The 22,507-nt window shown below is 39.1% G+C and overlaps 1 protein-coding gene across 3 annotated transcripts; it reads right to left on the minus strand.

The window, feature by feature from the left end:
• Window positions 1-16,218: 16,218 nt before the first annotated feature.
• On the minus strand, window positions 16,219-22,186 carry LOC141642993 (glycine-rich domain-containing protein 2-like). Of its 3 annotated transcripts, none has more exons than XM_074452003.1 (9): window positions 21,867-22,186; window positions 21,372-21,543; window positions 20,474-20,591; window positions 20,111-20,359; window positions 19,387-19,842; window positions 18,545-19,098; window positions 17,408-17,606; window positions 17,138-17,293; window positions 16,219-17,054 (listed from the first exon to the last, which is right to left on the minus strand). In XM_074452003.1, exons 1-9 carry the CDS (start codon window positions 21,922-21,924, stop codon window positions 16,404-16,406), a joined length of 2,613 nt encoding a protein of 870 aa, XP_074308104.1. In that variant the 5' UTR covers window positions 21,925-22,186; the 3' UTR covers window positions 16,219-16,403. The 3 variants fall into 3 exon arrangements, with proteins under 3 accessions (XP_074308104.1, XP_074308105.1, XP_074308106.1); XM_074452004.1 differs by having other exon boundaries at window positions 21,372-21,589; window positions 21,867-21,953; XM_074452005.1 differs by lacking the exon at window positions 21,372-21,543 and having other exon boundaries at window positions 21,867-21,972.
• Window positions 22,187-22,507: the final 321 nt, after the last annotated feature.

Raw genomic sequence — 22,507 nt, forward strand, 5'->3', positions numbered from 1 at the left:
CTCAGACTTACATGTTTGACGAAACGAGATTAACTAAGTTAACATTTTAGTGATTGCTCGACTCGAATGTATGATGAAAAGTGCCCTCGTAAGAGGATTTAGATTAAATTGATTGATTAATTGAGGTGTAGTTGGTCAAATTGGTCGGTCATGCAACATGACTGGTACTCAGAAGGATCCGAGCTTACGTGGTCGATTGATCAAGCACGTAGACGTCAATAAGCTTAGAGCACGGTCTTAGAATGAAAAGGGAGAAGAGAAGGGCGGACACTCGCGTGAGAAATATGAGGAACGAAGGTCCCTATTTATACTAATCACACGGAGGAATTATGGAATGACTGAAACTTTGGAAACAAATCTCGAAAAGATTTGAAAATATGCAGAAAAGGGCTGGGGAAGAGGCGCGGCAGCCACTACGACTCTTGGAAGAGGCGCAGCAGGTGCTGCGTCCTTTCCCGAGAGGTTTCCTTCTACGGAAGAAAGATTTCCGCGTTTCTTTTATGGAATTGCGGTAGATCTCGACTTCCTTATTCCCTAAAATAAGATTTTCGGGATATATTTTACCAAAAGGATATAAAATTAATTTATGGAATAAAAATCTGGAATCTTCTAGAACATTCCTGACTCGGCATTTTAAACGGTTATTAGAAAATGAAGCGGTTTTTTACCCGGACTCCAAATGAACTCTAATTACTGTCAAAACGACCGTAACGATAAACTTACGAACTGTCATAAATCATTTTGTGTACCAAACATGCGGCCCAATCATCACCGGGTGGCTTACGGGAGGTGCAGAAATGAGGTATCTACAAACTTACGACTCAAAACAAATGTAATAACATAGCCACCGACTCAAAATGACCGCCTAAAGAGGTACTCGGTCGAGTACGTGGCGTACTCGGTCGAGTTTTCGACTCCAGAAGCTGAGCCAAATTGTCACAGAAGGATTACTCGGTCGATTATTGGGAATACTCGGCCGAGTATCCCTTACTCGGTCGAGCATTACCTTACTCGGCCGAGTACCGACACAGTTCTCAACAACGTCCAGTTTTCGTAAAACAGTCATATCTCACATGTTACTTGGTCATTCTGGGCGTGTGACCTATCGTTAGAATCTTAAGAGGACAAGCTATCACCTCCAATTGGAATTACAGAAATATCATTTCTGGAACTCAACTTATGACAGTTTTAAGACAACCCTTTTATAATCGGTTTTCATACAAATCAATTTTTCTTAACAAAACAACTTAAACATGCATAAGGCAAACAATAAAAACTCAATACTTCTAAAAACCAGTACATAGTTGAAATTTTATCATACCCACATGAAAATTAAACACGACACTCGTATACTACACATGCTAGAAATAACGTTCATCTTTTCTTACCACATTCATGCTCATACTTCCAAACCGAATACTACACATCGCATCTCATAAAAATGAAATTCAACCCAAACATATCACAATTCGGTACCATTCATATTGTTCCCCCACTCACCCATGCCAATCATATTACTCGTCAAAATCATCACATTAGTCGACATACCCATATTAATGCACATAGACTACTACATAATACAATTTCCACACCACTCCCAAACAAGATAGACATACACCACTCTATTCATACTTATATAGACACACATACACGCGCAACGATCCCCTTGACACACCCCATGTTGACCGGCTCGAAGTTGTAAGGGCCTCAATGCGGCTTCGGGACGTCTCCCAAGTCTTTGCGGTAGCTCCAAACAACTCTCCCCGGGTTCATTTTATTTAGACTCCCTATGTTCATTGGGTTCATTAGTTTTAAGTTCCAGAATCTTCGCTCTGATACCACTTTGTAACACCCCCACATACCAAGGTGCCTTACCACGACCACCCTAGCATGAGAGACTGTCACCATCTCGGTTTCCCGAGGTTAGTATATCAAATTTACCATTCCAAAACAACATTTATTAAAGCATAAAGAGTTAATGATTACATTATCTCAAACCAACTCAAAAGAAAAGTATAAAGATCTGAATACAACTGAAATCAAAACAGCTAAACTCGAAACAGCGGAAGCTAGACTCGAAGTGATGACATCCCATCTCATCCCCGTAGCTAAAGACAACCATCACCTATCACAATCTGCTCACCATCTCTGAATGGATTGCCATAGGTTTACAAAACAACAACAACAACAACAACAACAACAACAACAACAACAACAACAACAACAACAACAACAACAACGGGGTCAATTCACTGCATAATCAAAATAAGATAAAAACAAAAGACAAACTACTGATCATCATCCACCTTCAACTCTCGATCTCACATAGTAACTGACTACACTAAAGTGTTTAGCCATGCCAGATTACCCATCGCAACAGATAATCCTCACAGCCAGTGGGGGACCGCAGCCAATCCCCACCTAAGCCCCGCTCATCAACGAGCGATAACCCTGTTCATTAATGTGCACATCCCCTTCTGTGGTGGGTACCATAGAGGGCAAAACTAGGGCGTGAAGCCACTCCCGCAAGTGACTCCACTCAGCCAAGGACGCACCTCGCAAACATCATCATCAACCATCACAACACCAACACCAATTCCAATACACCAATAACAATCAGCAGATAATCAATTGTACAACAATTACCACACAATCTTATAACAATTAAACAGTAAATCGAGTAGGAAAACCCTACCTTTTCTCAATTCGCTACGCTGCAATCAATCATACAAATGCATAACGAATACCACATCGTCACTTACAACAATGATAATCAACCATCAACACACATATGATGACCAAACCCTAAACCCCCAAACTAACCCAAACTAGGGTTTACCATAACTCAAACTAATCCAAACTAAAAGAACTAGAGACTTACAACAACGATAAATGCAACGCTAGATGAATCCGTAATCACAAAGGCTTGATCCTTGCTTGGAAATTGATTAAGAAAGTTGAGGGAGAGTCGTAGTAAACTTTTACGGATTGTAAAATGATTTAGAAACTGACGAAATATAATAACCCCTCAACTCTTTTAATCGAATCTCCGGAAATTATCCATAACTGACCGGGTACTCGGTTGAGTACAGAGAGTACTCGATTGAGTACGCCCAACTCGACAGATTATCTTCATACTCGATTGAGTACTAAATCACCAGAACCCAACTCATAACTCCCAACACCTTACTCGACCGTGTAAGGCCCACTAGGTCGAGTAACCCCTATACCGAAACTTGTGGTATTACAATATGAGTGTGAGTGTGTTTTCCGTGAGGAGTCCGATTTCAATAAGATCATGCAAGAGTCGAAACGTCCATTTGAAGTCATTCATGCTACGCCGTCATATAAATCTCATCCATGTAGTTGCATTTTCCCTATGCCCATGTTGTTTCGGGATTTGATTCATTGTGCTCTAAAGTTACTTGACGAAAATTGCATTTGGATGTGACAATTGTTGCTCTTACCCTTGTCCTTATCATACATTGTATTGTGTGCTTGCTTGAGGATAAGCAAGGGTTTAGCTTGGGTGAGTTTGATAAGTCCATTTTATGTACATTTTGATCCCCCTATTTTAGCTCTATTTTACATGTCATTTGCACTAATGTTAGTGTTTGTGAGCTAATATTGTATTCTAGTTGTCTTTGCATGGTTTGTCATATTTTGTAGGAAGTTGAGCTTTTAGGAGCTTATTTCCATCAAATTTGCAAGAGCTAGTATACAAGGCTAAGTGTGGAGCATGAGTTAGACCAACATTGAAGTGTTCATGGATTTGCATGCATAAATATATGGAATAGAATGAAAATGCAAAATAAAGTCTTATGCAAAGTCAAGCCCAAGATTTAAAGTCCAACTAAGGTGGAGACATTGGATGCTTAGTGAGCTTAGGATGCCAATTGAAGAGCTTAAATGGATGATTAAACAAGGCATTAAACATCAACATTGAATTCTTATGCTAATTAATCTCGGATTAAAGAGGAAAACTGGAAACATCAAGACCCCGATCGGGGTTACCTCTCTCTTAATTACTTACGTTTCTCCCTTCACCCCCTATATAAAGGGTGTTCATCCGGAACCTAAGGAGACACTTCTTACATACCTTCTACACCACTTTCATACTCTTATTTTAGTTCTTAGTTTAGTTTAGATTAGGTTTCCCTTTATCATTTCCTTTATGTTATAAACAATTTCTTTAAGCATTTCAATTTATATTACAAATTCACATACAATTTCCATTTCAAGTATTTGTTCTTCTATATTCAAGTTCTATTTCCATTGCTAAGGTAATTTCATTTCTAGTATTATTTTGTTATTTCTTAGTATGTTTATCTTTATCATTTCATATGTCATTAAATTAGTTTTCATTATTCATAAGTAATTCAATTTGATGGGGCATATTCTGCACCCGCTGACCGAGTCAACATATTGAGCAAGGTCAAAGACATCCACAGCAAGTCAACATATTAGACAGCCTAACCGACTCAGCCTGTCGGCCTGTCACTTGGGTCTCGGCTAAGCAACTAGCCAGCCGAGAGACACATCCGCGTTCTCACATCCAAGTCCCCTCGGCATGGAGTCAACCAGGCCAGCCAGCCTGCCATGGGTCCCTCGGCCGAGGGTAGAACAGTCTTTCCACCTGCTCTGCCACTTGGCCACTATGTGATAAAAGGTGAAAGTCTATAAATACTCCTCAATCCTCATTGAGAAAACGATCCAATAATCCACAATTCATCCATAAACTCACTATTAATCTAGTATAAACTCCCTTATCTCTCTACAATATACTTTGCCAAGTAACACACGACTTAATCTCTTTAAGTTTACTGACTTGAGCGTCGAAGTGAGTACGCTCGGTACCAAGCCGAGCCCTCAGTTTGTTCATCTTTACAGGAGAGTCCGAGAGGAAGAGACGAGCAAAGACATCATTCACCAAGCTTACGTGGTAACAAATCCTGCTCCGGAATTACACCCGGAACACAATTGTCTAGGGAATAAGGGAAACCATGCATAAGTAGTTCTTGCAATGTTGAACTAGGATGTTATAGTATCGTTTCATTGTTTCTATCACATGTTTGTATCGTCACGTTTAATCTTTTTTTAAAGGCGTTATTCATTGATTAAGTTTTTTAATTCGTTCTATAAGTCGAGAGGCACGGAATCGGATTAGACTAAGCATGTGTAGTAGGATGACCTAGTCATAAACGAGAGTTTCTCTAGGACCCGGTCTATGGTTGACACTAATATCTTGAGGTGGATGTCTCTAAGCCTATACAATTAACGATTCATCAACTCCTATGTTTAATTTAAGCATTTACATAATTTACATGTGTGACCCGACCTCCCTAGACTATTTTTTATCATTATTATTTTCTTCCATCAACCAACCAACCAAGCATACGATAACCGACCTTGATAAAATTCACTCCATAACAACTAATTAACAAATACCGTCTCTCTGTGGATTCGACCCCTACGTACTACATTCATTTGTATCTAGGGTATTTATTTTTGCATAGGTGTGCGATAGCCTATAAAATTTTGGTGTCGTTGTCGGGGAGACGGTTTTGATTGTCATTAGTTGTTGAATTTTATCTTGTTTTATTTTGTCTCGAGGAACACTTGTTCCTTGAGATCTTCTCACGGTTTCTTTGTAGTTTTAGTGCTTATTTTGTAGGTAATAAAGCTTGGCCTTTCATAATGAGTTACGAATTCGTCCCACAACTCTAAGATGAGCCTTTTCCTGACTATCTTGACTGATTCTACAACTTTTGCGATGGTCTCGTCTCCCTTGGACATGTCCTTGATTGGGAATACTTGGGTCGTTTCGTGCTTGGTGACATGGATTTTGAGACCCGTGGATTGGCTCTAAATTTGAGTAATGGGAGTCTCTACAACATGATTGGGCCGGAACTTTGGAATTTCTTAGATTCCATGGCTACCGAATGTCGAGAGTTAGCGCGCCAATTCGATGTGTGGCATATCCAAGAGGAGCTCAGAGTGCTTCAAGCTCGTTTTGAACAATCTCCTCAAAAGGAAGCAAGCCAATGTGAGATTATTTCCTCTCCTCATGCTCTCTCAACCTCTCAATGTGAGTCTTTTGACCCTAACAATTTTGATTTATTGGCTGACGATGACGATGAACTGACTTTCATTATTAAAATGCCCCATATTGTCTTTTCAATTTACCATTTTGTGGAGGAAGTAGTTGACACACGTGCCATGGATAAGCTTGAGCCCGATCATAATGAAACGGATGAGGTTTTACTCGAGACATGTGAAACCTTTGAAAATACTTTTACATGGGATGTAGTTGACCCATTCGAAGTTGATGGAGGACTTAGTGATGCTAATATAGAGGTTAAGTGGGATGCACCCCCCATTTTTGATGAGTCCTACCACTTAGAGTTTTCATACCACCAATTTGAGACCATTCATGATTATAATTTATGCAATAACGGTTATTTCTATGGTCTTAAGCATGATGCTCCTTCTCTTACTGACGAGGGGAGTACGGTGGTTCTATTTGAAATCTCTCATGGGCAATTTGATAAGATTAATCCTTTCTTGCCTTTAATCTTTCATGCTTATATCTTATCAATTGCTTACATATGCTTGTGTATTGCTCATACGCAAGAATATAATCAATTTCTAAGGGCGTTGACATGCTTTTTAATGGACGATGGATTTTCATTTAGGAAAAATTGTATATAGGAGACCTGTCCGACCTTAGCAATTACTAGAAAATGCCCATAGTATTAGGAGATAACTAAGCACAAATCCGCTGAACTATAGAATGTTGTCTATAGGGCTACAATTTTACATAGGCCAAGTCACCCACCATCATTTCCTCCTTAACTCTATTCTTATCAACTTGTTTCTTCATTCGATATTGGGCTCTTTTAGATGAAATATGAGCATCTTAATACACTCTTCTCTTGCAACTAAACTTCTGTTAACAACCTCTACCCTACTATTCCTCAACACCTATGTATTGTGTGCCGCAGAAGACTGTCCATAAAAAAACTCATAAGATGTCTTGTGAGGAGTTGAATGAAAGGTAGTACTATACCACCATTCTTCCAAAGAGATTCATGTAGCTCAAACTTTGGGTTGTTCTCCCGTCATACACTTCAAATAATTCTCTAAACATCTATTAAGTACCTCTGTTTGTCCATCTATTTGAGGATGGTAAGTTGATGACATCAGTAAATCAACTTGTTGCAGTTTAAACAGTTCCTGCCAGAAGTTGCTCATGAAAATTTTGCCTCTATCACTTAAAATGGATCTTGTCATCCTATGCAATATAAAAATATGATCCAAGAACACTTGTGTCACAGTGGTAGCAATAAATGTGCATATTTATTCAATCTATCCATCACTACATAGTAGAATAATATCTTTACCTTGATACCTAGATTGTCCTTAAATAAAACCGTTGAAATATCACCCAAATTGCCTCAGGTGTTGGTAATGGTTGAAGTAGTTGTGTCGGTTGTTGTAAAATAGGTTTGGACCTTTGACATACTCCACAATTTGTCACATAATTCCCGACTTTCCTCTGTATATGCTTTCAGTAGACAAGACTTTTGAGTCTCTTAGTTGTGGCTTGCACTCCTGAGTGTCCTCCCAAAGGGGTATCATGCATTAAACTAATTTTCTTCCTCAACTCCTCATTCGAACCCACAACCAGCCTTTTTTTCTTCCTTAATTCATTATCCGCCCAAGTATAATTGATTTGAACCACCCCATCTTTTAACTGTTGGATTATGGATTTCAGGTGACGGCTAAGTTCCCAACTCTCATGTATCATCTAAACCAAATCAGTGTGTACATGAGATACCAACATAAACATCAAATTGCTCACCAATTATTCTAGACAAGGCATCAACAACACTATTTTTCACCCCTTTTCTATACTTGATATCATAATTTAACCACAGAAGTTTGGGTAATCATTTACGTTGAGACCTATATTGTCCTTAAATAAAAACCATTGAAGCATTTACTTCAAACTAAAGTGGTCAATTTAGATGACAAAGTGCCTTCCAATTAAGTAAGGTCTCCGTTTTTCTACAGCAAATGTGATAGCTAAGAGTTCTTTTCCATAAGTGGAGAAGGATTTAGCCCTAGAAGAAAAGGCTTTGGTGATATAGCCAATATGGTGGCCCTCTTGAGACAATACAACAACTATGCCTTCATTATTAGAAGTATCTGTTTCTACTGTAAACTCCTTGGTAAAATTAGGCAAAGCCAACACATGTGTACTAGTCATAGCATGCTTTAGGCTAAAGAAACCCTTAAAGAGTCCATGTGAAAGGATTCTTTTTAAATAAATTGGTGAGGGGTTTTCTAAAAATTCCATACCATCTTATAAATTTTCAATAATATCAGGTAAGACCCAAGAATCTCCTCAAAATTTTCACAGTAGCAGGTTCTGGCCATTTGGTCATGGCCTCTATTTTAGAAGGATCAATAGCTACTCCCCTTTCAGAGATTAAATGCCCCAAATATTGCACTTCGTGTGACCAAAGGTGTATTTAGTCATTTTAGCAAATAAAGTGCTATCCCTAACCTAAGATGATTAAGATGTTCTTTAAGGCTCTTACTATATATGAGGATATCATCAAAAAATATAAGAGTAAATTTTCTAAGATAAAGCTTGAAAATTATATTCACGGGGTGTTGAAATGTGGAAGGAGCATTATTGAGACCAAAAAGCATCACTAGAAACTCATAATGCCCTTCATGAGTTCTAGAAGCAGTTTTTCCAACATCCAAGGGGTTTATTTTGATCTCGCAATACCTAGACCCGAGGTTTATTTTTGAAAAAATTGTTGACCCATGTAACTAATCTAATAACTACTCCTCAATTACATGAATATGAAACTTATCCTTAACAATACTTTTATTTAATTTCATATAGTCCACACAACCTCCAAGTTCCATCCTTCTTAATAAGCACAATAGGTGAAGATTAAGGGTTGTGATTTAGTTTGACCACATCGGCCACTTTCTAGCATTTCCAACACAATCTTCTCAATGACATCCTTTTGAACGACACGATATCTATAAGGTCTTTCATTAATTGGGGACCCACCCTCTTTAAGATGTATTTTGTGGTCATGCACCTATGTAGAGGTAGAGATGTTGGTTCCTTAAAATATATCCTCAAATTCATGCAGCAATTTCTGAATTTCAAGATGAGAACTTGGCTTCTGTACAACAATAGGTTAAGGCAAGGAATATGCTTTTATAGCAAAACACTGATCTGATGTTTATTAAGTCAGTTTAAAGAAAGCATTTTACATTTGTTTCCCTCCATCCATTGCAATATAGTTCTTGCCTTTACTCGTCTTAACACGTGTTTTTTTTCTTGAAATTTGAATTCCATCCTGAACTGGTTAAAGTCCCATAATACTCGACCAAATGAAGTTAACCATTTTATTCTACGCACCATTTCACATCCACCCAAAGGCACCAGCATAACATTATTGTAAAATTCATCTTCTCGCAACTTAAATTTAAACTCTTAGCACATAGAATTACTTCTTGGCCGTATTGGTATCCAAGAAATTATGAGTACTCCCTTAGTCAATTAGAATATGTAAAGGATTGCCCAGTACTTGTCCAATGACCCTTATGGTCTGATAAGTGGTGTTACAAGTAATGGCATTAAGAGAAATCAAAGGAGGTAATGTTTTTGGATTTTGAAATTTTTGCCATTCCTCCAACTGTTTTCCAGTGCTCTCCTTATCCTCCTCTGACTCTTCCTGTAAGATTGTTACTTTCTCAATACTATGCAACTATGCTTTACACCTATGGGTTGGTGACCACTTCTCATTACAAGTGAAACACAAGTTTTTAGCCCTTCTTTCAGCCACCTCTTTCTCACTTAACCTTGATGAAGTCACCTTCTGACTTGTAGGTTTTGAGATTTGGAGAAAAGGAAGAAGATGCAAACTTTGATGGATGATATTGTGACCTAAAAAGAGGTCGTGAGCTAGGTTTCTTCAAAATTGGTTTAGATTTCTTAAAGAAAGATGACACAGTAGCCTTTTGTAGTTTTGCCAAAGCAAAAACATCCATCAATGTTTGTGGTTTATGCATTCTAACTGTATTCTGAATGTCAAGATCTGAACCTTCCAAGAAACAGTTCAAAGTTTGTTTTTTTGAAAAACCTGTTCTATTTAACAACATCAAACTGTTCTTGATACTGTCTTTTCACAGTCCCTTTCTGTTTAGATTCATAATTTCAGTTATGGGATCATCAAAGAAAATTGGTCCAAACCTAGAAATTATAGCCTTCTTATATTCCTCTCAACCAGCTCAATTTTCAAATTCTCTAGTTTTCATCAAAGATTGGTGCCATAACAAAGCTTCACCTTCCAAATGAAATGACACCATTTTGACTTTTATGCTTTCAAGATTTGAATCAACCTCAAAAACTTGATCAAATCTATATATTCAACTCATTACATTATCACCATTCAATTTTGAAAATTCTTACTTTAGAAAATCTATCAAAATTAGACTGACTAGTTCATGAAATTACCATTGTTAGGCATTCTCTGGTTATTGGTAGAATTTGCAGGCTCCCTTTCCAACCCAGAAATCCTAGTGCTGACTGCAACCAATTGCCCCAAAATTTGTTCTATTCTTGCATTCATTTGATCGAATTTTCCATTCAATTCTTGTTGTTGAATCTGGATTGCAGCTTGCATTTCTGCCTTATCTTGATTGTGAACCCTTATGAATTTCCTTAAATTTGCTTCAATGTTGATCATGGGTTCTTCCAAATCCTTGACCTTGTCTTCCATAACCTCCATGATTCTTGCAGTTTTTCACTAAAATTTTCAGAGTTTCTTGCATTTTATGGTGCTGTTAGAGAATTCAGGAAAGATCTCTGATACCACTGATAGAATATTTTCAGGAATGATCAAGAAACTAAGAAAATCCAATGTGTATTCCTATTAAATGATTACAAGATTTAGAGAATTACAGAGAAAGAAGGAAATTATACAAATTATAAAAAAGCTAGTTGTAAAATGTATGAGTATCCTATTTATTGATAGATGTAGTAGCTAACAGAGTTTCCCACTCAATTCTCCGTACCATTTGTAACAGGTTGTAACAGCATGGCTAAGCTGGCATAACTAATTCCTTAGTTATCCCCACGGTCAGAATCATAACAAAGGCATACATTATTCTGGAACCATCTTTGGGTTGATGGAAGAGGCTTATCACGCAAAACAATTATTTCTATGTCCCTCAATATTTTGGGAGCAATGGTGAGCGGTATGTGGTGCGAAAGCTCAGGCTGAAAATGGGATCAATTCGCCAATTATTCACCCAAAGACGAGCTACTCATGATCACATCTTACTCTCTATTCGCCAACCCAAATCAAGAAGACACTCTATATTAGAAGGTCGTAGGTAATTTTTCATAAAACTCGCCCTAGGCTTCATCAAAGGTCTTGAATTTAATGGGGATTCTGAGTCTCAATTCGAGAGCTATTTGGAGCCAAATAGGAGATCTCGGGTCCTTTGATTCTTTTTACTCCATCACCTTCTCGAATTGGATTACAAATAATGTGAGAAATAGCTACCCTCTTTTCTCGGTGGACTTGTCGATGCACTTTGTTATAACATGTTGATGGTTGTAGTGATCGAGAAACAGTGTGATTTATGGGAGGGCGGAGGACAATCCAATCTGTTCACGTGAGTTCTTGGTTCGTCAATTTGAGATTACAAAGAGTGCTCTTGATAAAATTTCGTTATTCCTTACCATGGTTCTGTCAATAGAGAGATTTTTATTAGATGGCTACGTACCTCCTCCACACCGTTGGACTCTTCAAAATACTGACAGTGCAGCTAAAGGTAATCCCGGTCTGACTGGTGGTGGTGGGATCTTTAGAGACAAGACGGATAATTTTATCTCTGCATTTTACTTTTCTTGTGAACTCCGCCGGTGAGTGTTTTCGGGCATTCGCTGCCGGTCCCAAACCCGGATAAAGGAGGAGGGTTGCGGTAGGTCTGTGGCAGCCAGCATAAAAACTTAAGTCACATTTTATGGACATGAATCGGAATTTGAACATCGTTGGGGCGTCTCCTCAGAAGCAACGCGCTGCACTTCTTAGACCCGGGTGTAGTGAAAAGTATGTGAGGGTTGCTAGGTCGTCGCACGGAAGCAACGCGCCATCTTTACATCTGGGGGTGGTGTCAAATAGGCAAGGGTGCGCTACATCTTCTAGACCCGGGTGTAGTGAAAAATATGCAAGGGTTGTTAGGTCGTCGCCCAAAAGCGGCGCGCCACCTCGAAGTATGGGTGTGGTGTCAAATAGGTTTGGATCTAGGAAACATGGTCAAGAGCGGGTAAAGAAATCAGAACATGACTTTAGGAAGGGTAGTAGGTTACGGTTTGGTACTTGGAATGTTGGCTCTTTGACAGGGAGATTAGCTGAGGTAGGGGAGGTTATGAAAAGGAGGAGAGTGCATATAATGTGTCTACAAGAGACAAAGTGGGTCGGAGATAAAGCAAGGGTGATAGCGCCTTGGGGTTATAAGCTTTGGTACACGGGTAAAGACAAAAGTCGTAATGGAGTGGGTATTGTCATTGATAAAGATTACATTGATGATGTGGTAGAAGTATCGAGAAAGAGTGATAGGATTATGAGTATTAAGCTTGTAGTCGGGGATGAGGTGGTGACGGTTATAAGTGCTTACGCACCTCAAGTAGGTTTGGATGCTTCTTTTCGACGAGCCTTCTGGGAAGATTTGGAAGAGGTTGTAGAACGAGTCCCTATTGGAGAGAAATTGATCATTGGTGGTGACCTCAATGGGCATGTGGGTACTAGTCGAGTTGGCTTTGAGAACATTCATGGGGGTTTTGGGTTCGGGGAGAGAAATGAAGCAGGAAGTGACATATTGGATTTTGCTTTGGCATATGACTTGGGTATAATGAACACTTGGTTCGAGAAAAGACATTCTCATTTGGTGACTTATAGAAGTGGAGGTAATGCTAGTCAAATTGACTTCCTTTTGGTAAGGAATGTGTGGAGCAAAGAGTACACCGATTGCAAGGTCATACCCGGGAAAAGTGCCACAACACAACATAGACTAGTGGTTCTTGATTTTCGGGGTAAGAGAGACTTGAGGAAAACAAAGATAATCGGTGAGGCACGGATCAAGTGGTGGAAGCTACAAGGGGGAAACCAACAAGCGTTTTTGGATAAGGTTGGAAGTAGCGATATTTGGTCGGATTGCGAAGAGAAAGATATTGATGCAACGTGGGATAAATTGGAGCATGTTGTAAAGGATTTGGCGAGGGAGGTGTTAGGGGAATCTAAAGGGAATAGACCATCAAGTAAGGACACATCTTGGTGGAACGGTGTGGTGAGACAAGCGATAAAGACTAAACGTGAATGCTATAAGGTTCTGGGGAAATGCATGAGTGATGAGAACTTTGAAAAGTACAAGGAGGCTAGACGAGCCGCTAAAAAGGCCGTACGGGATGCGAGGGCAAAAGTTAACCAAGAAGTGTATGCGAGGTTGGACACGAGAGAAGGAGAGAAGGATATCTATAAACTGGCTCGCATAAGAGACTGAAAGACGAGAGATATTGGGAGAGTTAGGTGTGTGAAAGATATGGACGACAAGGTTCTGGTTCAGGATAACGAGATAAAGGCTAGATGGAGTTCTTACTTTGATAATTTATTCAATGGACATCAGGAACAAGGTTTTGGGGATGTAGAGGTAACACCAAGCATGGTTAATCGGGAATTTGTGCGTAGAATACAAAAGAGTGAAGTTAGAAAGGCGTTAAGGAAGATGGGGTCAAAGAAAGCAGAGGGACCGGATGGTATACCCATAGAAGTCTGGAGGTGCTTCGGGGAGAAAGGGATTGAATGAGTAACCATGCTATTCAACAAGATTTGGAGGAGCAACAAGATGCCATCGGCTTGGAGGAAAAGCACTCTTTGTCCCTTTGTACAAGAACAAAGGTGATGTCCAAGAGTGTTCCAATTATCGGGGAATTAAACTTATGAGTCATACAATGAAGTTGTGGGAGCGGGTAATCGAGCAAAGGCTTAGGAGATATGTAGACATCTCGGAAAACCAATTTGGATTTATGCCCGGGAGATCGACTATGGATGCGATTTTTATCATGAGACAGTTGAAGGAATACCATCGGGACAAGAAGAAGGATTTGCATATGGTTTTTATTGACTTGGAAAAGGCATATGATAGGGTACCAAGAGAAGTACTTTGGTGGGCTTTGGCGAGAAAGGGTGTGTCGCGAAAATATATTGACCTCATAAAGGACATGTATGAGGGGGCTAGTGCAAGTGTTCGCACTAATGTTGGGAGAACGGAAGAATTTCCTGTTACCATTGGGGTGCATCAAGGTTACGCACTTAGTCCTTTTCTCTTTGCTATAGTTATGGATGAGTTGACAAGGGATATTCAGGACGACATCCCTTGGTGTATGATGTTTGCTGATGATATTGTGTTGATTGATGAGACAAAAGAAGGGGTGGAGAGAAAGTTGGAATTGTGGAGGCAGGCTTTAGAGACTCGTGGGTTCAGGCTGAGCAGGAGTAAGACTGAGTATTTGACTAAGGTGGCGGGGTTGAGATCGACAGAGGCGAGGAGTATTATTTTCGATGGGAATGTTGTTGAAGGTTCGGATTTCTTCATATATCTAGGATCTATTATTCAAAAAGATGGGGAGTTAGACGGAGATGTGGCTCACAGAATTAAAGCGGGATGGTTGAAATGGAAGAGTGCTTCAGGGTTTCTATGCGATAAAGATATGCCCCAAAGATTAAAGGGAAAATTTTATCGCACGGCAATTAGGCTCGCCTACTTTACGACTCCGAGTGTTGGGCCGTGAAACATTGTCACATTCAAAAGATGAGTGTGGTGGAGATGCGCATGTTGAGGTGGATGTGCGGACATACAAGGAAAGATCGGTTAAGGAATGAGGTGATTAGGGAAAAGGTAAAAGTGGCGCCAATAGAGGACAAGATGATGGAAAACCGACTAAGATGGTTTGGCCATGTGAGAAGGAGACCTATGGACGCACCAGTTAGGAGGCTGGAGACTTGGAGAACAAAAAAGGTCCCTAGAGGCAGAGGAAGACCGAGACAGACATGGTTGAGAGTGATAGAGCACGATATGAGAGTTTTGGGGCTTGAGGAGAGTATGGTGACAGAGAGGGCACAATGGAGGGAAAGGATACATGTGGATTTTTAGTATTTGATATTTTTTTGACAGATTTAGTGTTTTTTTATTTATTTGATTTAAAGAAATTAATTTATTTATTTTTCTCTCCTTTATTACACACTTTTTCAACAACCACTTTCTTATAGATTTTACCTGGTTCATTCCGGATCCTTAACTCTATTTCGGTTTTTAAAAATCGTTTTAATTTTTTCTCTCGATTTAAATTTTAAGTTTTTATAAAAGAAAGACGGAATTCGATTTTAAAACCCCTTAGTTCACCTTGACTTTACATTACATTTTCGTTCTCCCTTTTTGTTTTTCATCTTCCCTTTTTTATTCGCATTTTGAGGCGTGCGTTCACCCATGGACGGTTCGAAAGGATGATTCATGTCAGCCGACCCCAAATCATTTTGGGATTAAGGCTCTGATGTTGTTGTTGTTGTTGTTGTTGTATTTTACTTTTCTTGTGATATTTGCCCTCCAATAAAAGCGAAGCTTGTGGCTTTGGTCGCTTGCTTGGAACGAGCTAAACATCTCCATATTTACCAAGCTTTTAATCCATATGGACGATTCGCCTTGTGTGAGAAATTGGTATTGGGAGAGGAACTTGTTAGTACGTAACATAATAGCTCAGTGAATTGGTTGTGAGATGCATGTCATTAATTAATTCAGACGATTGGATGGTCAAATCAGAGCTCACTTACAGAGAAGCCAATTGAGCTGGCTGGCAACTGACTCGCTAATCAAAGAAGTCAATTCTACGACATGTTTAGCCATCCTAGATGCTCAACCCTTCCGAGTTTCGAAGCATTATCCGGGAAGACATCCTTCGGATAGACACTCCCGTTTATAGCTGGTTAATTTCATTTTATTTTTGGGGCTTGTACCTCTATTGCACAAAAAAATAAATAATTGGACTTAGTTTCAGGGAAGGGTTGGAGCATGGAGCCTGGTAGGATAAAGGAGAGTATGATAAATGGAAAGCGTTAGTCGTAAATGGTGAAAGATGTTAAAATGATCTAAAATCAAGGCATTCAAGACTATGAAGGAGTTATCACCATTTATTCAATTTACAAAACCATCATTATTTATCTTCTTTGATTTATAAAACAAGGCGTTAATTAAGACAAACGTGATTACGATATAAACAATCATTGCACACAACTTGAAAGAGCAAACTAAGCCGCAACAGGACCATAACTACTCTTGTCCATACTTCCACCACATTCTCCAGCCCCACATGCACCGCAACTGGTGCTACTCTTGACCATACATCCACCACAATTTCCAGCCCCACATGCACCGCAACCGGTGCCACTCTTGACCATACATCCACCACCACATGCACCGCTACCGGTGCCACTCTTGACCATACATCCTCCACCACATTTTCCGCCACCACATGCACCGCTACCGATACCGCTTTCAACCATGCTACCACATTTGCCGCCACCGCAACCACCACAGCCACCACAACCACCCATCTTTGCATCACATGAGCCACATGCACCGCAGCCGCTGCCATTCTCGACCATACTTCCACCGCATTTTCCGCTGCCACACGTACCGCTCTCAATCATGCCACCGCAGTTGCTACAGGCACCACAACCACCAATCTTTGCATCAGCCATACAATCTTCATGTCCCTTTTCTCCATTACACTCGTCCACTACCACTTTAGCCTGCAGTGTGTCATCAGTACATCCAGGAGCCACCGTCTCCTTGTCGCCATTCTGTGCAGTGAAAGCACTGTACCCTTCACTCCTTAGAATATCCAACAGTATGAACCCTAAGATAATGCCAGGTAGGACTATCCATTCATCCACTGCCTGTTTACAAGCAAAAGAGTGAGATTACCCCAATAATAGAAAGAGGTTGAAACAGCAAATATTATAAAACTCTCAAAACAGACCTTGACAGTTCCTAGCTTCAAGTCGAATAATGCAATTGCCTTTCCATATGGATACTCCACAGAGAATTCAACAGCAGTTATGAACTCTTGTTCACGTCGTTGGTTTCCACATTGGCGGGGTTCAAATTCTAGTCGTCTTCCAGGAAAGAGATTCACCTAAACCATGATTATTTATAAGTTGAGTTACTATCAATGTTTGCCTGACCTACCAAAACAATTGCAGTATACTCATTTAACCTAAAGAACAAACAAATAAGCAAAAGTCTGTACCATCTTACTGCCAACGAGCTCAAAGAGATGACCATCGTTTCCAGAACTGTTTTGAAGCTTGAAGAACCCACGCATTCCTTTTATAACCCAATTATTTTCAAGAAATTCAGCCACTGTGTGCTTTTCACCAGAGTCCGTAATGCAATGGACCTCCTTTAATGAATGAGGGGAGCAATTTTTTGCATCCTTTACTATATTCCTGAAATTCAATGATGCCCAGTCACACTGTAAATTCAATATATTTTTTCACGCAGGAAGCCACTGACCAAGCAATAACAAATTCATAATCTGTGGTTGCTATTAGATGTACTGCTAGCTGAAGTGTAGAATCAAGTGGAGTTAGACTGTTAGAGGGAAGAAAATAGACAAAATGGGGTTCAACGGGATTCTCATGTCAACTCTAATATGAGAAGCAAGCCAATAATAATAGTCATCAAGTCAGTAAATAACTAAATACTACTACTAAGAAAGATCATCACGAATTAGTGACGGGAACCCTATCGCAACTTTGCATGTGTCTTGTGGTACAACCTTTGTCCAACGTTGATACAAGATGCAGAAGGATGAACCAATTTTGGATAGATTTGTTCGGAGAACAACAAATTATCAGCACTAGCAGTGGTAAAGCAGAAAATATGGAAATCTGACCTGTTACCTGTTAGCATGCATAAAAACAAAATGGGAAAAGAAATTTGTATTATGTGGTCCTAGAATTCAAGCATGTTATATTATTACCACAAGGCTATAAATTATACCAATAACAAGAAGCTTCAGAAGCTCAAAAGTTGATATAGCATGAGAATCAGAACAACACACAATGAGCAACAAACCGTCAACATAAAACTTGAATGCATTGGAAATGAGAGAGTTGATCACTATTCATACTCCATCTATCCATTTATATTGTCCCACTTTGACTAGAGTCGTACAAGGTTTAGCGATGAATTATTATTCTTACCCCTTGATTTGAAGGGTTGACACGTAGATATCACATACCCCTTGCTATTATCTCACTTAACTAAGGATAGTATGAAAGAAATGAGCCAATTATTTGAGATGGTTAAAAACAGAAGAAAGGACTATATAAATGGGATAGATGGGATGGAGGGCATAGCACTCAACTAGTAGATAATATACCTCAGCTCAAGACTACAAATATCCTTTCCGTCATCAGCAGAAACATATGTCTGGCTCTTAGCAAGATTAACCTTCCGGATCTTTAGAAGTGGAAGAAAGCAAGAACTCTTGAAGAAAGGAAGCGAGCCTTGAGATGAGTCCAGATGAAATATTTCCGGTGCTGGTGTTGGAGGCGTAAACGAAACAGCAACACGAAGAAGGATTGGCTCAGAAATTCTGAGACCAGAAACAGGAGAAACTGAGAGCCATTTATCTGCCGAAAGTTGAGACCGAGAAGACACCAACTCTTGCAGAGAAAGAGAGCAAGAACCAAGGACCTTGGATGATTTTGGTTTTAGTTTGTTGGAAGGTGACTCAGATTGCAGTTCAAAGAGAAATTCTCCCGTTGGTTCACACTGAAAATAAGCAACCTGTTTTTCCCCAGACTCGGAAAATATACTCAATGATCTTTTGACATTGAATAGCTTATCAGACTGTTTCTTACTGAACGAGACAACGAGCTTATCTTTGTGGCCCTCTGGTAAATTCTTGATTTCCACAAACTCCAAAAAAATCTGACAAAGAAATTTCCAGCTGGAGTTAAAACGAATGCTATAATGTCGATGATGCAATTACACATTATTTCTGCATTGATTTTTTGAGCCAGTTAATCTGACAAGGTCCAGAAGTCCAAAGTCTTAGCCGTTCATTTCAAATGCCAACCAGGTTTAAAATTTTGCATGGACTTTTATCTATATAGGGTCGGGGGTCCTGGAATGCTGTACTCCGTAAATGTTAAAAAAGACGCAATGCAAGGACCAGACAGGTACATAAGAGAATAGCGTCGCAAATATCATAATTACCTCCACAACTTTCCTCGCTGAAAGTTGTATTGGGTTGTCAAAAATATTATTTGCATAAATTTCCTTGTGCTCATATCTGAATTCAGAAGGAACTTGGGTGACTGGAGTTGGGGTACTTCCTCTATACATTGCACCAGCCTTCCAATACCTTTTGCCAAAGGTCTCTTCCCATTGCTTTGTAGTTTCGGAATGTCCAGTGTCTAGTTTACTCCCTTTTGTTCTGTCAGAGTCAGTGTCGTCATGCTGTAACACCCTGCCAATTAGTGTGACAAGGTCCTTGCAGTAAGAAGTCGGATGTAGTTGGTGTGTGTGCCACATAAGATCTACATCATAAGCAGGAACACAGAAGCGATCAACGCCCATCTTCATGTTTGTTCTTATAAGATGCAGAAATCCTTTATATCTGGCCTCTGCTTCTTGAAGAAACAGATCATCAGACATGTGGGGTCTGGAGACCTATCAAACAAGAAATAAATCAGTAAAGCAAGTATAAACCCACTGTTCATAATTGGAGTACCAGACAAGTTCAAAGTAAAGTTGCAAAATTTTTTAAATCCCATGCCATCTTGACTTGATAAATTACAAAAATAAACAAGAGCTGAGCCACGATGTGACCTCATTGCACCTTTTCACCCCGATGACATGGATTTCTTTTAATATTTATGGTTACTAAGTAATAAGGGAGGGATCATGACCAAGTACCTATACTCAAAACATCTGTTACCTGGAAAGTGAAAGAGATTTGTCTTTTAACTGCAGAAACGAGATCATAAGTGGTGGACTTTCCACCCTGATGATGCAAAACATCCTTGGAATATGATCTATTTATGTCTAGCTCATAAGGCTCCTCAGGGTACATTTTGTTCCATATTTCCTCAGTCAAGCTCTTTGATGTTGCTTGAACAGATGATATGACATTATGGTTGCCAAGGATTCTTCCATACAGCTTCTGACAGTCTAATTTATATCTAACCTGCATGAGAAAAGCATGATACAAATTTAATTTTCAAAAATGAGAAGAGTAATCAAATACATTTCTGAATTTAAAGGCAAGTGGAGATGAAAATGACGGTGTCAAGAAGCATACTGGGTTTAGCCTATGGCAATGCCAAATCCATTCACAATCAAGAGGAACAACCAATGGGTCTTCAAATACGGGGTTCTCCAAATGTTTGGCGAGCAAAGGAAGCCAAAAAGCATTGTACCTGAAAAATGCATACTTAGACATCAACACAGTGCAGTGCAGTGACAGGACTAATAACAATAGAACAGCATCTTGAAAATATGGACGAAATCAATTAGGATACACTGATACAGCGTATTACTGCATTCCACCACTACAGGATAAAACAAATAGAGATGATAGTGAAGTCAAACACAGTAGCAGCACTGTCATGTAGGAAGTGGCAATTGAACGACAACACAAACCATGAGATTGATGCAGTTAAGGAATTATTAGCATGTTGGCTCTTGGTTCCCTCCAGTTCTTTGTTTTTAGTTTCTCGTTTTGTCTTACTTCCCTTGGATGTATTTTATATTTTCCTTGTGTTTACCTTCTAGTTGGAATCACAAGCTTTATTCTTTCCACGCTTCCTTATTTTGATCAATTTAGCCGACTCCATTTATGTAGTTTGTTGAAATCAAGCTTACCAATGCATAAAATATGCAAAACTAAACAGCTAATTTTCTGCATTTTGATCATTGGGGCCGACCAATAAACAATACGGAGTATGTTATATTGAATCACAAAATTTTGGTTTCTTCTAAGTTGGTAGTCATTCTTTTACTAAAACATGTGATACTAAAGATCAAAAGTGGCCGTTCAGGTTTCCTTAAAATCTACAATTTTAAAAGGAAGAAAGACTGAGCTTCGAGTTTCTGTCGAAATCTTTCTAGTATCGGATAATTGAAACAGTTGCAGTGAAGATATGTGTATGTATGTATGTATGTATGTATGTAAAGCAGAAAAGAAAAGAGAATTGGACCTATAGATAGCCGAGTGTAAAGCATGATCTTGGTACAAATAACGGTTCTGATCAACGACAGCCAGGAACCTTAACTGTCTCTTGGCAGCTTCAACTAGATCAACACGGATGCCTATTTTCTGCGCCTCATCCCACTCTCTCTCTTGCTCCTTCTCCATCTTTACAATTATCTCTGACATTTATTACAAATTTATAATCACTCAAATTCTCGTGCTCACCTGATTTACAATTCCTATTATAATAAGGACTACGTCTTTTTGTATGACACCATTTTAAATAACCATCTTTTAAGTTTGATTTAGTTTTGTTTTTTTTTTCCGTATGTATGATCAAACCGCTCTCAAATGCATTCCCATAATAGAAACATAAACAGTTAACTGAGACACCTAGCAATAAATAATTAAACAAATGACGGGGACTCAGGGAGTATTTGTGTTTCTCTAATGATCTAAAACAACAACAAAGGTAATTAAAAAAGGATTAATTAGTACTCACCAAAACTTGATATACTGTATTGTCTATGTTGCTGATTGCTGTTGTTGACACTCATCATCTGATTGTAGCCATTTTTGTAGTGCTCACAATCGTACTGCGTTCAATTAAACATAGTACATACAGTTTTGCAGTACAACATTTCTTCAGAATGACGAAATTGCCCCTCTAATCGCCGATGATTTATGCATTGCATTTTGTCCTCAATTGTAATACCAACAAGACGCGGGCTTTTCAACGGTTTGCTTCTTTGTTTACTCTTTCTTTTCCTTTTTTTTTTGTGTTTTATTCCATTTGTTGAGGGTCCTTGTCTATCTTCTACTAAAGAATTTGTCAATTCTATCCATTCCTAAAAAGAATTTGCCGAAATGGTTTTAAACACTGACGGAGCCAGGATTTTAACCGAGGAAGTGAATTACGGTCGGGTAAACAAGAAGTTTGTATTTCAAAAATTATTTGAACATAGATTATAAATGATGGGGCATATTCTGCACCCGCTGACCGAGTCAACATATTGAGCAAGGTCAAAGCTAAAAGACAGCAAGTCAACGTATTAGACAGCCTAACTAAAGGAATTCAATCGGTGACTTTGTTATTCAATAGGAAAAGAGTATAAATACAAAGTACGTTCGGTGGGAACCGAA

This window comes from Silene latifolia, chromosome 2 (assembly GCF_048544455.1).
Source record: "Silene latifolia isolate original U9 population chromosome 2, ASM4854445v1, whole genome shotgun sequence".
In the NCBI taxonomy this organism is placed as follows: Eukaryota; Viridiplantae; Streptophyta; class Magnoliopsida; order Caryophyllales; family Caryophyllaceae; genus Silene; species Silene latifolia.

Bases quoted from the DNA above. Each gene is read 5' to 3' on its own strand.
- LOC141642993 (XM_074452003.1), bottom strand. From the start codon at position 21,924: ATGATGAGTGTCAACAACAGCAATCAGCAACATAGACAATACAGTATA. The intron at 20,592-21,371 runs GTCCAATTCTCT...TGCATTTTTCAG, and splicing joins TTACACTCGGCTATCTATAG to GTACAATGCTTTTTGGCTTC. The intron at 19,843-20,110 runs GTAACAGATGTT...CTTGTTTGATAG, and splicing joins AAATCTCTTTCACTTTCCAG to GTCTCCAGACCCCACATGTC.